The sequence below is a fragment of the Bactrocera tryoni genome, chromosome 5 (genome assembly GCF_016617805.1).
Source record: "Bactrocera tryoni isolate S06 chromosome 5, CSIRO_BtryS06_freeze2, whole genome shotgun sequence".
Taxonomy (NCBI): domain Eukaryota; kingdom Metazoa; phylum Arthropoda; class Insecta; order Diptera; family Tephritidae; genus Bactrocera; species Bactrocera tryoni.
The window spans coordinates 36,656,776-36,673,157 of record NC_052503.1 but is presented as its reverse complement, the minus strand read 5'-3'; the positions used below and the strand labels follow the sequence as shown (position 1 = coordinate 36,673,157).

Sequence of the window (16,382 nt, the reverse complement as noted above, 5' to 3'; positions counted from 1 at the left end):
TTGAAATGAAATTCTTCGCAAGGAAAATTGTAGAGGCGTCCAATGATAAGTGAATTTTGAAAATATTGAATGTGGCAATAACAAAAACTAAAACAATAACAATGACATCGACAACAATAACGATTTCCACCACAACAGAATCATTTCAAAAACAACAAGTCATTGCCAAAGCAACAGCGGTCTGCATTGAACACTGACGTATAGTATGCAATGACAGCAACAAAACCAAACAAGAAAAAACGTTAACTTCGGCTGCACCGAAGCTAATATACCCTTCACAGATTACATTGGCGCCTCAGAAAATAATTTATACCAACTTTCGTAAGTATATCTTGTCAAATGCAAAAGTTTTCCATACCAGCATTTGATTCCGATCATTCAGTTTGTATGGCAGCTATATGCTATAGTAAGCCGATCTGAACAATTTCTTCAAATGTTACATTATTTTTGCAAACAATAACTCATACCAAATTTCTTGAAGATACGTTGTCAAATGTGAAAGTTTTCCATACAAGAACTTGATTCCGATCGTTCAGTTTGTATGGTAGCTATATGCTTTAGTTAACCGATCTGACGAATTTCTTCGGAGATTACATTGTTGCCTTAGAAAATAATCTGTACCAAATTTGGTGAAGATACATTGTCAAATGTGAAAGTTTTCCATACAAGAACTTGATTCCGATCGTTCAGTTTATATGGCAGCTATATGTTATAGTGCCGTTCCCGCAAATGAGCAGCTTCTTGAAGAGAAAATGACGTTTGCAAAATTTCAAAAGGATATCTTAAAAACTGAGGGACTAGTTCGTATATATACAGACAGACGGACGGACAGACGGACAGACAGACAGACGGACATGGCTAAATCGACTCAGCTCAACATACTGATCATTTATATATACACTTTATAGGGTCTCCGACGCTTCCTTCTGGGTGTTACAAACTTCGTGACAAACTTAATATACCCTGTTCAGGGTATAAAAACACTAGCTCTTGCAATAGCAATTACAAAAACAACAACAACACAAATATTGAGCTATGTCATACCCTTAACTCCAACAAAACAGCAGCACTTACATCAAAAATAAGGGAGTAACAATGTACGTTGCCATGTATTGAGTAATAACAACAATAACAATCGGAAGCATACACAATAACGACAGCAAGCCAGAGCCATAACAACAACAAGTGCCAACAACGGCGACAGCTAGCTGCTACCAACAACAAGACGAGCAGGCAGAAAAAAGCACAAACATCGTTTGGCACAATAATAACAACAAGCACAAAAACAACAACTACACTATAATAGCAGCAGCAACACCAAAAGCATCATGATAGCTAGCAATCGAATCATTCGAGTACGCTCAGCGATGATTGAATAAAGGAATTTCGTTGCGATTTGGTGGAGCCAACCGACCTGCCGAGGTCTGCGCTGTAAGAAATTTCGGCCATCTAGTATTGTAGAAGCAGGTTAAACTAAATTGTAGTATATAGTAACCGATTATCCGACCTTGTTTGCACACAAGGACTTGATTTTAATTGGTCCGTTTGTATGGCAGCCAAAATTATTAGATATTGGCAAATCCGACAAATGAACAGCTTCTTGAGAACTAACGGACTTTTGCAAAATTTCAGTAGGTAGGAAGCCACTGATATTAAGAATTTGTACAAACATTTTAATAGACTTAAAAGAAATCGCGTTTAAATAACTGTAATGTAGCTCTATTAACTCGTATATGAGAATACGTTTTGTGACCTCAGCAGAATTCTTCTCAGCTTCCCATCATGTAGCCGCAGAAAAATTTCTCACTAGAAGAAAACAAAATGTTAAACTAACTTCAAATTACAAAGAAGTCAAGACTGTTACCAAGTCCAACCAATCCACAATTCCCTAACTTCTTTTAAATCTGAAAACACCGAAACAAGGGCAACAACTGTAAAATGCTTCATTTACCTTCTAATCTTACTGGTGTTTGAAGAGCCGTCACGGGATCACGAAAAATTAGTCCAACTCAACCTTCGCAAACTCTGTTTAAAACTTGAATCTATATTCTTCACGCCGAAAATATTTTATGTACTTAAAAGATTTGGATGTTTGAAGTGCTTGAATATTTAAAGGCTCATATAAGAAAAGAGAATATGTACTACATCAGACATCGCTAACCTCCCATCATTTAGTATGCTCTATATCGGATTACCGCAGGTATTGATTACGGCCTCGACCGATGTTTTGTTTTCCTAATGTGCCAGGCCAACGAGACAACCAGCTAACAAACCAATTCAACCAAAATCATCTGTAAATTCCAAACAGCGCGAACCTTTTCAATTTAAACCAGCTGAGCCCAACGAGCAATAACTAAGTATTACGATATCGCAAATATGATTGGATAGCATGCACGAATACTTGATAATTGCAGATGAAAAGATGTGTCAGTACTCGCGAGATCCCGCAAAGAGACGAAAGCAACGAGCCGGACTCTGGTGTAAAGCTATTTGATTGACTGTCAAAGCTAATGTGGCGTTTCCAATTGACTGGGCAATCTTAGCTCTAGCGAGCTGACTGTCTGGCTGCCACGGTGCATGACTTCTTAGTGTTGGAAAAGAAAGCAGTTCATAAATTCGTGAACCATAAACGCTAAATTGTTGCTGAAGGGCAGTCAAGTGGAGGCGCAACCGGGGACTGAGTGTGGAAGCTACTAGGCAATGAACCGCAGTCGATGGAGTATTACTGTAATTCAACGGATTGGAAGCGAGTTAAATGCAGTAACGTGGTAGGTTGTGAAGTAGATGGCAGCTGGAAAAGTTTGTACGGGAAATCTTCTAGTTGTTGTTTGCGATGTACATACATACGTGTATGTGGAAATCAGAAAAAAGACAGGAAAGATGTTTACTTGCAATAGTCGATAGATGATAAAAGTGAACAAGTAAGGAAGGGCTAAGTTCGGGTGTCACCGAACATTTTATACTCTCGCATGGTAAAGTGATAATCGAGATTTCATAATACGTCATTTACATATTTTTCAAATACCGTATTTTTGTAAAGTTTTATTCCGCTATCATCATTGGTTCCTAATGTTTATACTCGTATTATACAGAGAAGGCATCAGATGGAATTCAAAATAGCTTTATATTGGAAGAAGGCGTGGTTGTGAACCGATTTCACCCATATTTCGTACATGTCATCAGGGTGTTAAGAAAATATTATATACCGAATTTCATTGAAATCGGTCTAGTAGCTCCTGAGATATGGTTCTTGGTCCATAAGTGGGCGGCGCCACGCCCATTTTCAATTTTAGAAAAAGCCTGGGTGCAGCTTCCTTCTGTCACTTCTTCCGTAAAATTTAGTGTTTCTGACGTTTTTTGTTAGTCGGTTATCGCACTTTTAGTGATTTTGAACATAACCTTTGTATGGGAGGTGGGCGTGGTTATTATCCGATTTCTTCCATTTTTGAACTGTACATGGAAATGCCTGAAGGAAACGACTCTGTAGACTTTGGTTGACATAGCTATAGTAGTTTTCGAGATATGTACAAAAAACTTAATAGGGGGCGGGGCCAGGCCCACTTTTCCAAAACAATTGCGTCCAAATATGCCCCTCCCTAATGCGATCCTTTGTGCCAAATTTCACTTTAATATCTTTATTTATGGCTTATATAGGTTTTCGGTTTCCGCCATCTTCGAACTTAACCTTCTTATGGAGCCAAGGAATACGTGTACCAAGTTTCATCATGATATCTCAATTTTTACTCAAGTTACAGCTTGCACGGACGGACGGACAGACGGACGGACAGACAGACATCCGGATTTCGACTCTACTCGTCGCCGTGATCACTTTGGTATATATAACCCTATATCTGACTCTTTTAGTTTTAGGACTTACAAACAACCGTTATGTGAACAAAACTATAATACTCTCGTTAGCAACATTGTTGCGAGAGTATAAAAATTACAAATGCAAATTAACTGCAAGAAAATTTTTGTCATAAATTTTCAGTGTCGCAATAATTTGGAAAATTTCAAGGCAAGTTAGAACGCAGCAGATAGTGTTAGTATTCAAACAGACTGATGGCGTAACTCAAAGCTAACAAAATGATTTGACAAGTCTAGTAACGTATGTCACTAGTATACTTACGTGGTATAGTATACGTATGAGATCGAAAATAAAACCCACTGATTTTCACACTCGTTATAAAATTTATTTAATTACAAAATTTAGGTATATATGTATATTTGGTGGTGATGCGGTACTAAGTGAGTCGTTGTGAACACTTTGATGGTCGTTGACGAACTATATTTCAATTCTGTGCTTTTGATCTTACATTCTTACATTCGTTAAGTTTTAGGATAAATTACATAAAATGGCAAACTTAAGAAGTATAGTACGAATAACTATTATGTACAGTACAAATAAAAATTAGAGGTAATTATTATAATTAGTGTAGAGTGGTGATCTCCACATTACCCCCCTTCTAGATTTTTGTGAATTGACTTGCAATACATCTAGAGGGTTTGATGCTTGGTTAGAATTAACAACCGATTCTTCATCTGCTATATTGTAACTTGGCTTGAGACGGTCGATTGAAATAACGATGTTTTTGCCTTTTATTGCGATTGTAAAATTTTTGTCGTTTTTTGAAATAACTTTGTAGGGTCCATCGTATGGTTCTGTCATAGAAGGAGTTACTCGATCGTTGCGTACATATACGTGTGTTGATTGAAATAAATTTTTATTCACGAATGGTGTATTTGGTGAATGCCATGAAGTTTCGACGGGACGAATTTTTTGAAGATGATGTCGTAATTTTTCAACAAAAATTGAGTTCGGCTGCATATTTGGTTTTGTAGTAAAAAACTCGCCTGGTAATCGTGTTGCGGTTCCGAATAACATTTCCGCTGCGGAGGCTTTTAAGTCTTCCTTAACGGCATTTCGTAGTCCTAAAAGAGTAAGTCCTAAATTATCTACCCAAGATTCTTTTCCGGTGGCTAGTATGGCGTTTTTAAATGAACGATGCCACCTTTCTATCAATCCATTCGTTTGTGGATGATACGGTGATGTACGTTCACGCTGAGTACCTAATGTTAGTAACATCTCTTGAAACATTTTGGATTCGAATTGAGTTCCTTGGTCTGTGATTATCTTCTGAGGTGAGCCGTATCGTCCAACCCACTCGTTCAAGAAAGCTCTACATACGGTTTCTGCTTGAATGTCGACAAGAGGTATCGCTTCGGGCCATCTCGAAAAGCGATCAATGAGTGTGAGACAATATTTGAATCCATGATTAAGAGGTAATGGTCCAATTATATCAACGTGAACAACTTGAAAGCGTTGGTCTGGCATTTCTAAACGTTGTAATGGAGACTTGATGTGGCGTAAAACTTTGCTGCGACTGCAACGGATGCAGGCACGAACAAATGCTTTGCAGTCCTTTCGCATATTTACCCAAACAAAATGTTGAGAAATCATTTTTAGAGTTGCGTTGGCTCCAACGTGAGCGAGATCGTGAACATTGTGTAAAATCTGGTTACAAATCGTTTTCGGTACGATGGGTCTAACTTGGCTCATTGAGACATCGCAAAGTAATGTGGCGTTGCTGCCTTCTAATCTGAAATGTTTAAGTTGTAAGGAGTGTTTTATCTTACCATTAACAAGTGCTTGAATGTTTAGGTCAGATTTTTGTTCATTGGCCATATCAGTGTAGTTGATTGATGTTATAGTGTTGATACGCGACAATATATCTGCGGTTTGGTTTTTTGAACCCGGAATGTGACGGATGTCTGTTGTAAACTGACTAATATAGTCAAGTTGTCTAATCTGACGAGGTGAACCTTTGTCGTTGCGCTTATGAAAAGAATAAATTAATGGCTTATGATCCGTATAAATGCATGTTTGATTGCCTTCGATTAGGAATTGAAAATGTTTTATGGCGAGATAGATTGCAAGAAGCTCTCTATCGTAAACTGAGTAATGCTTTTCTGTTTCGGTTAGACGACGTGAAAAATATCCTAGGGGTTCTGGTTCGTTATTTACTAATTGGTGAAGTACAGCTCCTACTGCGACATCGGATGCGTCTGTGAATAAACGGAGTTGCGCACCAACATGAGGGTATGCTAAAGTTGCTGCATCGGCCATATTTTGTTTACAATCTTCAAAAGCGTTGATTGCGTCATCTGTCCAATCGATACGAGTTTTATCGTTGCGTTTGTTTCCGTTGATAAGTTTTTGTAGAACGGCTTGACGTTTTGCGGCGTTAGGTAAAAATTTGCGATAGAAATTAATAGATGCTAGGAAACTTTTTAATTCGTTGGCTACTGTAGGTCGTTTAACTTTTAAAATAGCCTCAACTTTTTCTGGTAGCGGGCGAATACCTTTATGCGTAATGATGTGACCTAAGAATTTGATTTCTTTTTTACCAAATTCACATTTCGACGGATTAATTGTTAGGCCAGTTGCGCGGAGTCGTTGGAATATCATGCGTATATGTTTCGCATGTTCCTCCATGTTTGCTGAAGCTATGCATATGTCATCAACATAAGGAAAGGCGAAGTCAAGTCCTCGTAAGGCTTCATGCATGAGGCGTTGAAAAGTTTGTGCTGCATTTCGTAGACCAAACGTCATATGAGTAAACTCATATAGACCGAATGGTGTTATTATGGCTGTTTTCTTTATGTCTTCCGGTCGAACGGGTATTTGATGGAATGCTCTTTGTAGATCGATCTTGCCAAAAACTGTTTTTCCTCGTAGGATTGTTAAGCAGTCATGAATAAACGGAATAGGATAACGGTCTGGAACGGTGATTTTATTGAGCGCACGGTAATCTCCACATGGTCGCCAATTGCCGTCTGCTTTGCGGACCATGTGAAGCGGACTGGCCCAATTGCTCTTCGAAGGGCGACAAACGCCTATTTGCATCAGATATTCGAATTCAGTGCGTGCGGCTTTAAGCTTTTTATGGTCGAGCTTTCGAGCACGAGCTGTAACGGGTTGACCTTGAGTTTCAATTACGTGACATACCTCAGTCTTTACTGGTTTTCGATCAAGATTCATTTCCGTGAGGTCCTTAAATTCCTGGAGTAGCTTTGCGAATGGACACTGTACGTCGAAAGCCTTTATCTGCATATTCAACTCTTTGTGAATAGTGCACGGCGCTTCGAGATTTGTCTTGTTGTCGATTAATTTGTTGCGTTTTAGATCGATGATCAAGTCGTAGTGACGAATAAAATCACTGCCAATAATTGATGTATTAACATCTGCAACCATGAAGTTCCACATGAATTTGCGACGAAGACCAAGATCCACGTGTTGGCGTACTAAACCGTAAGTTTTTATTGGAGTACCGTTGGCTGCGTATAACGTAACGTTCGTTGGACGAAGAGAATTAAACTTGTTTTTGTTTGGAAGAACACTGTAATCGGCACCAGTGTCTATGAGATATTTTACGTTTGATGACTGGTCCTTGATGAAAAGTTGATTTACTGCTGCGTTGGGGTGATTGGCGTCAGCATTGCTGACTGAAACTTCCAGTCAATAATGCTGGGTGTTGGTACTTTTTCGACGTAGACATGGACTACGGCACCGGTTAGCGGAGTCTCCGAAAGTTTGATGATACCAACATTCCTTGGTATTGCGTGCGGAAGATCTTCGCTCACTCGATTGACTATGTCGTCGAGGAAATCTGCGACTAGTGCGTAAGCGACTGCGTTCTCGTGTGCGCATATTATCAAATTTGCGTTGTAATTCGTTAATTGTATTTGATAGTTGAGAAATTGTGTCTTGTTGAGTCTGAGCTGATGTACTGGCGGCGTGATCCGATGATGAACAAATTTGACGCTGGGTTAACGTTTCCATAATAGCGTCGGCAACTGCAATTTGGACATCTATCGTACCTTCGCGTGCGATTACAGATGCTCTTATTAATTCCGGTAAGCGTTGGATCCACATGGCTCGAAGAGTTTCTTCCGAAAAGGAATTTCCTGCCACTCGTCTCATGGAATTAAATAGTTGACTCGGACGTTGATCACCTAGTACCATCTCCTCCAATAATCGCTGAATTTTGCGTTGATAACTTTCACCAAAATATTTGAGAAGTTCAGTCTTGAGGAACTCATACATGCCAATGCCTGAGTTGGTAATACGTTGCGTATTTTCAGCGTTTTTACTGATTTGGCTAATGGTTGGTAGCGTAAGAGGATCTAAAGTAGCCATCACATGGTAATAACATTGAGCGTCGCTGTTCATGTTGCATGCCTTAAACTAATAGTCCACCGATGTGAACCATGCATCCATATCGTTGGGTGTTATGCGAGGCATCGGAATACGTGCATGTTGCTCAGGTGCAGTATAACGTTGAAGCGGTGCAAACTGTACACATTGATGACCTGGAAACGGGATCGCATCATTTGTTCGTTGTTGTGAAAACGGTACTATATTCGGCTGATGTAAATTCCTAAATGGTACTTCGCTGCCCTCTGTCTGCGCTGGCTTCGTTTGACGCGCAGCTTCACTCGCTGCTTCAAAATGTATGACCGTATGACTTTGATTTTCAAGTTGAATGTCATTGGCGCTCCAACTACTTCTGTAGCGTCTAAATGCTTCTGGGCCTACTGAAATTCCATCGCTGCCAGATATGGTTTCGCTTTCCACAGGTTGAAGATGTTCGTCCATTTGGAACAAGCGCGGGGTTTAGAAAAAAATACTTAAAATTTTACTCTTCTGACACCAATTTGGTGGTGATGCGGTACTAAGTGAGTCGTTGTGAACACTTTGATGGTCGTTGACGAACTATATTTCAATTTTGTTCTTTTGATCTATCATTCTTACATTCGTTAAGTTTTAGGATAAATTACATAAAATGGCAAACTTAAGAAGTATAGTACGAATAACTATTATGTACAGTACAAATAAAAATTAGGAGTAATTATTATAATTAGTGAAGAGTGGTGATCTCCACATATATATACTCTATGTGTATATTTTTAGTGTGATGTTCTGCGGAACTCACTGCTGCACACGGTTGACGAACTTGGTGATTAACTTCACTCCCGTCACTTGGCGGTTTTAATAAGAAATAAATTGCGGTTAAAAAATGAATACTAAATGTCACGGACGACTGCTTTGCTTCACGGATGCAGCCCGATAAGAGCCCGATCCCGGTCGGATCAATCCCTTTTGAAGGTTTGGGTGATGAATCAGCATCTGATTACGATCGTGATCGTGTGGTTGTTGTGATGTAGTGTTGTAGTAATGATCGGTGTTAAGTACTGTGTTTGATGCGTGTGTGTGTATTGGAGTATGCTGTGAAATGTTGGGTGATGAGGTGTTGTGACGTGACGTGATGTGATGTGATGTGATGTGACGTGACGGGAGGTGATGTGATGTGAGATGTTGCAGTTCATAGCTCATGTGAACATTCCGGCCCCCCTAGGCGAGTTAATCGGCTAGGAGCCTCTGCAGCTATTGTGTGTTTAGTACAGCGCTCAACCCTGTGGAGCGTCGTTGTTGCTGACGATGAGCGTGGCGTGGCGGAGATGGCCGTGTACGTGTTGTGGTTGATTGGCTGCTTCGTCGTCGCCGGATAGCATCGCTGTGTGGTCTGGTACGGGTGTTGGTGCTACTTTCCGACGGATTGGCTCGGCGGGGAAAACGATGAAATAGAGTGTGATGGGGCCTCTGGCAATATTGACAGGCGCCGTCGGCCCAACACTCTATGGTGGCGTGGTCATCTGCCAGGCAGGTCATGCAATGCCCATGGGCTCTTGCAACCTGTTTTCGTTGAGCGGGCTTCATACTCTTAAAAATGGTACATCGTTTCAGGGCGTGTGGGCGATGGCACAGGCTGCAACATGGAGGCCCCTGTGGCTCCAATAGCTGCTCTTCCCTCATCTCCTTGACTGCTTCGGTGGATGGCGGTGGTCGCATAACCCTGGTCCTTGGAGCGGCAACGGGTGCAGCCGACGCTTTGGGTATAGCGATTTCGGACCTTATGGTGTTGGAGGTGGTTTGCGTCTCCTCTACGTCCATTTCTATGGGAATATAAAATTGTATTAAATTGATTTTGTTTATAATATTAGAATGTAGTTGTTGTAGCTACATATCTATACATATGTATATGTATAATACGTTGATCTTCAACGCGCTTGTTTGAATTTATTTGTTGTGTACGGATTATAAAGCGGATTAATTTCGAATTAGCGGAATTGGTTAATTATTTTTCAATTAATTTTGCGAGTTATTTTGCGGTTTTGGTTGAAGTTGTTCTTCGCTGTTTGGAAGAAAACACAGTTTAGTGACTGGTCGAGTTAATATGCCGGTTTGTGTTCGAACATCGACTACTCGTATGTGACCATCTGATCCTCGATGAACCTTTTCAATGCGGCCTAGTCGCCATTCTGTTGGAGGAAGGCATTCGTCCTGTATGATGACGCATTCTCCTGTATTGGCTTCCTTCTGGGCCGTTTTCCATCGATATCTCTTATGGAGATCCTTGAGATAGTCTTTCTTCCATCTGTGGCTGAATTCGTGATGGAGAATCTTGATTCTTTCCCATCGATTTATTAAAGTGAGTGAGTCTCCTTCTGTCTCAGGTATGGCGAGAAGAGGAGCTCCTCTGAGGAAATGACCTGGTGTAAGAGCTGTGAAATCGGAGGGATCTTGCGAGAGGGGTGATAAGGGGCTTGAATTTAATACGGCTTCGATACGAGTGAGTAGTGTAGTAAACTCCTCATAATTGAATTTATGATTACCAGCCGTTTTCTTTAAATAAGACTTAAAGCTTTTTACTGCTGATTCCCAAAGTCCACCCATGTGTGGAGAACATGGAGGTATAAACTGCCAATCGATCCCTTGGGGTGCATATTTGTTAACTATTTCAAGTGAGATTTCTTTGATGAAGTTTATAAACTCCTTCTCTGTTGCTCTTTGGGCTCCGACGAAGTTTTTCCCATTATCGCTCATTATTTTTGAAGGAAATCCGCGTCGTCCGCAAAGCGTGCAAATGCCACGAGAAAAGCCGCAGTAGTCAGATCTGAACAAAGCTCGAGGTGTACTGCCTTTGTCGTAAGACATACAAAGACAGCCACATACCCTTTTCTAAATGAAGAAGACCTTAACATGGAGGCCTTTATCTGGAAAGGTCCAGCAAAATCCACCCCAGTGATGGTAAAGGGTAGAGCATAGTTGCAGCGTTCAGGTGGTAAAGCTGCCATGATCTGCGTACTCATTTTGTGTTTGTACATGGTACATGGTTTACACATGAAAATCGTCCTTTTGATTTGTGGTTTTAGTCGCGGTATATAAAATTCTTGACGGACCATTTGTTGCATTAAGCGATGCTCACCATGCAGTGCAAGCTAGTGCAGATATGATAGAAATAGGTAAGTAAAACGGGATTTCTCTGGAATAATGATGGGATGACGTTCGTTATAACTAAGGCTGGAGTTCGCTAATCTTCCACTTGCCCTTATTAATCCGTTAGAGTCCAAGAATGGATTTAGGACGAGAAGAGAGCTTCCCTTTTCGAGAGGTCGCTTTTCAAGCAACTTTGATATCTCTTTGCTGAAAGAGCGAGTTTGTGTATATCGTATTAGACTGACCTTGGCATGTTGCAAGTCGGAATGCGTTAGTTGTACGCAAGGATCATTTGGTGCTCCTTTCATTTTTTGTTTGAGTCTTTGAATGAATTCGTTCATATAAGCGACTACCCTTAGTGCTCTAGGAAATTATGAAAATCTGTGGAATATCATCCTCTTCTGGAGTGATATGAAAATTTTCTATTTTCCGACTTTCCGCAGGTATGATATTCCGAGCAGGAGATTTAGGCCAGAATTTTGGGGATTCTGTTAGCCATGTGGGACCGTTCCACCAGAGTGTAGTGCTGGTGAGGTGCAGTGGCTTGCAGCCTCTTGTCCCAAGATCCGCTGGGTTATCTGCACTTGCAACATGTTGCCATTTTGCTGGGCCAACTAAGTCTAAGATTTGAGATATTCGGTTAGATACATAGGTCTTCCAGGTATAGGGTGGTTTTTCTAACCATGCTAAAACTATCTCTGAGTCTGACAAAAGATTCATTTTATGATCGTTTAATTTGAGATGGGTTTGGACTATTGAAATTAATTTTGCTAACAGAAGAGCACCATTCAGTTCAAGCCGTGGCAGACTGAGTGTCTTCAAAGGTGCACCTTTGGCTTTGACTACCAAGAGGTGTGAGGATATTTTGTTATCGTACTGATTGCGTACGTAAACTGTTGCGCAATAAGCCTTTTCAGAGGCATCACAGAAACCATGTAATTCTGCGTTAATGTTAGGGGTGAAATTTACCCATCGAGGGATTCGAATTTCAGATATGGTATTTAAATTGTTAGCAAATTGAACCCATTTCGCTAAACGTAACGGTTTTACCTGTTCATCCCATTCAGTGCCATCTTGCCACAATTCTTGAATGAGGATTTTAGCTTGAATCATTATTGGCGAAAGCCATCCTGCGGGGTCGAAAAGCTTTGCCACCGAGGAAAGTATTTGGCGTTTGGTTATGGCGGACATTGCAGATATTGACTCAATAGTATATGAGAATTCATCTGTTATCGCATTCCATTGAATCCCTAGGGTTTTTGTTGTACTGGCCGTTTCAAATTTAAGGAAATTTGTATCTAATAAGTCTTCTTTCTTAATGTCTTTTATAATTTCAGGGTGATTTGAAGTAATTTTCTTTAGGGGGAAACCTTCAGAATTTAATGCTTTGATCACTTGCGATAGTGATTCGCATGCTAATGCGATACTGTGGCTACCTGATAGTATGTCGTTCACGTATGTTTGTGTTTGCAACACAGAAGATGCTAAAGGCAAATTTGTTGCATTTGTTTGTACCACTTCATGTAATGTTCTAATGGCCAAATAGGGTGCACAATAATGCCAAAGGTGATGGTTTTAAGTTTATAGTCGCTGATTGGACTATCACTTGATTTGCGGAAGACTATACGTTGGAAATCTTGGTCATCTTCATGTACCAGAATTTGCCTGTACATTTTTTCTACATCCCCATTGAAAAGGTATTTAAACATGCGCCAGTTTAAAATTAGCAACATGAGATCAGGTTGTAATGTTGGCCCTGTGGATAGTACATCATTGAGTGATTTGCCTGAGCTCGTACACTTTGAGGCATTGAAAACCACTCGTACTTTTGTTGTAATTTTATCAGGTCTTATTACCCCATGATGTGGCAGATAAAAAGATAAATATCTACCTTTAGACACTTTTTCATATGGTACAGCTTCTTCCATATGATTGAGGTCAAGATATTCGTCCATCACATTATCGTATGCCGATTTAAGCTCACTTTTCTTTATCAGGCTTTTTTCCAGGCTTAGAAATTGCTGGACCGCTGATATTCTAGAGTAGCCTAGAGCTATGGTTTCAGGGAAAGTGGGTTTGAATGGTAGTCTCACAACATAACGAGCATGTTCGTTTCTTGTTGTTGTGGACTTGTAATAGGCTTCTTCTGAAAGGTGGGTGATTTGGGGTAATTCTTCTATTTCCCAAAATTTTTTAAGTTGATTATTTAAAAATTCGTTTGAGATATTTTCCACTTGTGTGGTGAAAGAATTGACTTTTTCAGGGACTTGGCCACTTATAATCCACCCAAAGATTGTATTTTGTGCTAACATTTTATTGGAGATTTTCTCAATACCTTCAAGAATTACTTGAGGTATTAAGTCACTGCTTAATAATATGTCGATTTGTGATGGGGTATGACAATTGGGATCTGCTAATTTGAGATGTGAGCATTTTTCCCAGTGTATTTTATTTACTTCACAGCTTCGAAGCAAATTTGTAAGTTGCGGTAGAACGATGGCTTGTGCATCTATTCTAATATCCGCATTTGGAGATACTATAGTAATTGGGAATATTTTGTTCGAATTTTGGATAATTCTTCCGCCCATTCCCGAAATTTGGAAATTTGAATGTTTTATTGTAAAATATATTATGTGATCAAATTTTCGTCTCGCTACCGCAAAGATTAATTCTTTTTTTTTTATGAAAAAGTTCGATTTTTTTTTTTGTTTTAATGTGACTGAAAATTTTTTGAAGTGTATCAAAGTATCTTCAGTTCACTCGCGCTTATTTGTATATTTGTATCTGCAAACGAATTAAGAACGCGAAAGAAAAAAATCAATACGCAAAATTGTTTGTATGTATTTATTTATTTTCGTATGTTCGCATATGCATACCTATTATGTATGTTTGCTTTTGTTTAGCTTTGCTCGTATCCCTTGTAGTTATGTATTCCCTATATGTATGTATATAAGTATGTTGTAAAAATGTAACATATAACTCTTCGCTAATCGCACTATTTGTAATATCGTTTAGAACAAGAGCGGTTGCAATAAATGGCGCCACAAATTGTGGTGTCAGCTGCAGCATTTGGGATGGAAGAAGTGCCTCACCCTTCAACCTGGTTGAGATCCTAGGCATTGAATATTGCCTTTCGTCAAAGTCGTCATCAAAACCCATTGCATCTCTAAGTGATCCAAAAAGCTGTGCTGTTCTCTTAATAAAGCCTGCCTCTGTCGTAAGATTTCACTTTGTTTTGTAGCAACTCGGCGCGACGACGAAGGCCGAGTGAACCAAAACAATTTTAGGAGTGAACAGGACTTGTGAGTTCACTTTCTTTGTAGATGTGCTTGTTAAGTGATACCGTATACACCCGACTCCCATTTGGAGGAGCTGCATTTGATACGCCTGCGTTCGAACTCTTACCGTGTGTCACAGGAATGCGCTGATTAGCAGCCCGATCAGTACCACTATTATCCTCCAGGTTGCTCACAATTGGAAAGCTTGTTGAAGTGGTGAGATTGGTGGCTGCAGCACAATTAGGACCAAGAACGAAATTAGCAGGTGCAGCAGACAATGCTGTATTACTCGCGCGAGTTTTAGGTTTGTTCGAGCGGAGGAATAAAAATGCCAATGATGTTGTTTCTATGACATTATATTTTATTCTCTGATGTTTCAAGTTATGTTCTGCTTATATAACTACTTCAAAGTGATTATAATTTTCTTTTTAATCTATTTCTTTTGTTTTGTTTATTTTCTTATGAAATACAATATTTGTAAATGTAATCTTATTTTCTATTGAATGATAAAACAAACATGACTGTGGGTTTTACCCGATAATGTTTGGGTTATCATTATAGTCAAACATAAGGACCAAAACATGTTTGTATGCATTTGCATTATGAATACAATATTTGTAAAATGTAATCTTATTTTCTATTGAATGCAAAAACAAACATGACTGTGGGTTTACCTGATAATGTTTGCTATCAATATAGTCAAACATATGATTCAAAACATTTTGTATACATTTGCATTTATTTTCTCTACTTGTTATCTTATATTTTTTGTAATGTTTACTTGTTTTTCTTTTTAATCTTTTTATTTTGTCCAATTTATAGTATTTTGTTGTGTGGTGTCTGCTGGGATGATAGTGTACACATAACTCCTCCTCCCTTAATGGAAAACTCTCCTGAGTTTGAATAGTATTGTTTTTCATTTTTTTAATTTTACAAGATATTAAAATTATTATTATAATCACAATAATACTTAAAATTGATATTCCAATATGAGAGATATTTTTGTGATATTTTAATTCATTAATTTCTTTTAAATTTTCTTCGTTTTTAAATACAAGGTCGTTAATTGTAATTTTGTTAGTGAAATTGTGAGTATCATAGTTTGGATATTGTAATCTCTGATTGTATGAAATTTTAGTATTTGAGAATGTTTGGTATAGGGTCTTAATAGTGCAAAGTTATTATAATGAAATCAATGTAGTGTTTTTCAACTTAATTTTTCTGTTGTCGCAGTTCTGGTTTAGTTCTATGCCATTTGCATTTTTTATTAAAATAGTTTCTTCATCAATTTGTAAAATTTCTGTAATGCTATTTTTGATAAGTTCACAATTTAATAAGTAGATGCAATGTTTAGAAATTTGTAGTTCATTGAGTGTTTTAGCTTCTTCGAATTTATATGACATTTTTGTATTCAAAACATTTTCGATTTCTGCTGTTATTTCTTTTACCTGCTGTGTTTGGTATAGGAATAATAGTTTTAATTGTACCTGATTGAAATTCTTTTGGGATTTTGACTACGAACATCTAATAAATTTTCTTTTATATTCCCAAGGCGCATAATTTTATATATTGAAGTTTGTTGAGGTCTATGTTGTAATTATAAATTTCTTTCATTTGTTAAAATGTTTGGGGTGAAAATACCATTTTTGCTGAAATAATGTTTTCCTGAATCTGGCTTTACTGCGTCTTTTGAGAATGTTTATCTTTATTGTTTGTTCATGAAGAATCAATATTTTGTCTGTTCTCTTTGATACACTAAAGAA

At 38.7% G+C, this 16,382-nt stretch overlaps 2 protein-coding genes across 2 annotated transcripts in view; one reads left to right on the top strand and one right to left on the bottom strand.

Annotated features, from left to right (window-relative positions):
* Positions 1-16,382, top strand: part of LOC120779110 (kelch-like protein 17) — a 420,616-nt gene that overhangs the window by 250,397 nt on the left and 153,837 nt on the right. The gene's annotated exons all lie outside the window — the stretch shown is intronic.
* Positions 9,449-10,015, bottom strand: LOC120777132. Its single transcript, XM_040108276.1, has one exon. The coding sequence runs from the start codon at positions 10,013-10,015 to the stop codon at positions 9,449-9,451; it is 567 nt and encodes a 188-aa protein (XP_039964210.1).

Bases quoted from the DNA above. Each gene is read 5' to 3' on its own strand.
- LOC120777132 (XM_040108276.1), bottom strand. From the start codon at position 10,015: ATGGACGTAGAGGAGACGCAAACCACCTCCAACACCATAAGGTCCGAA.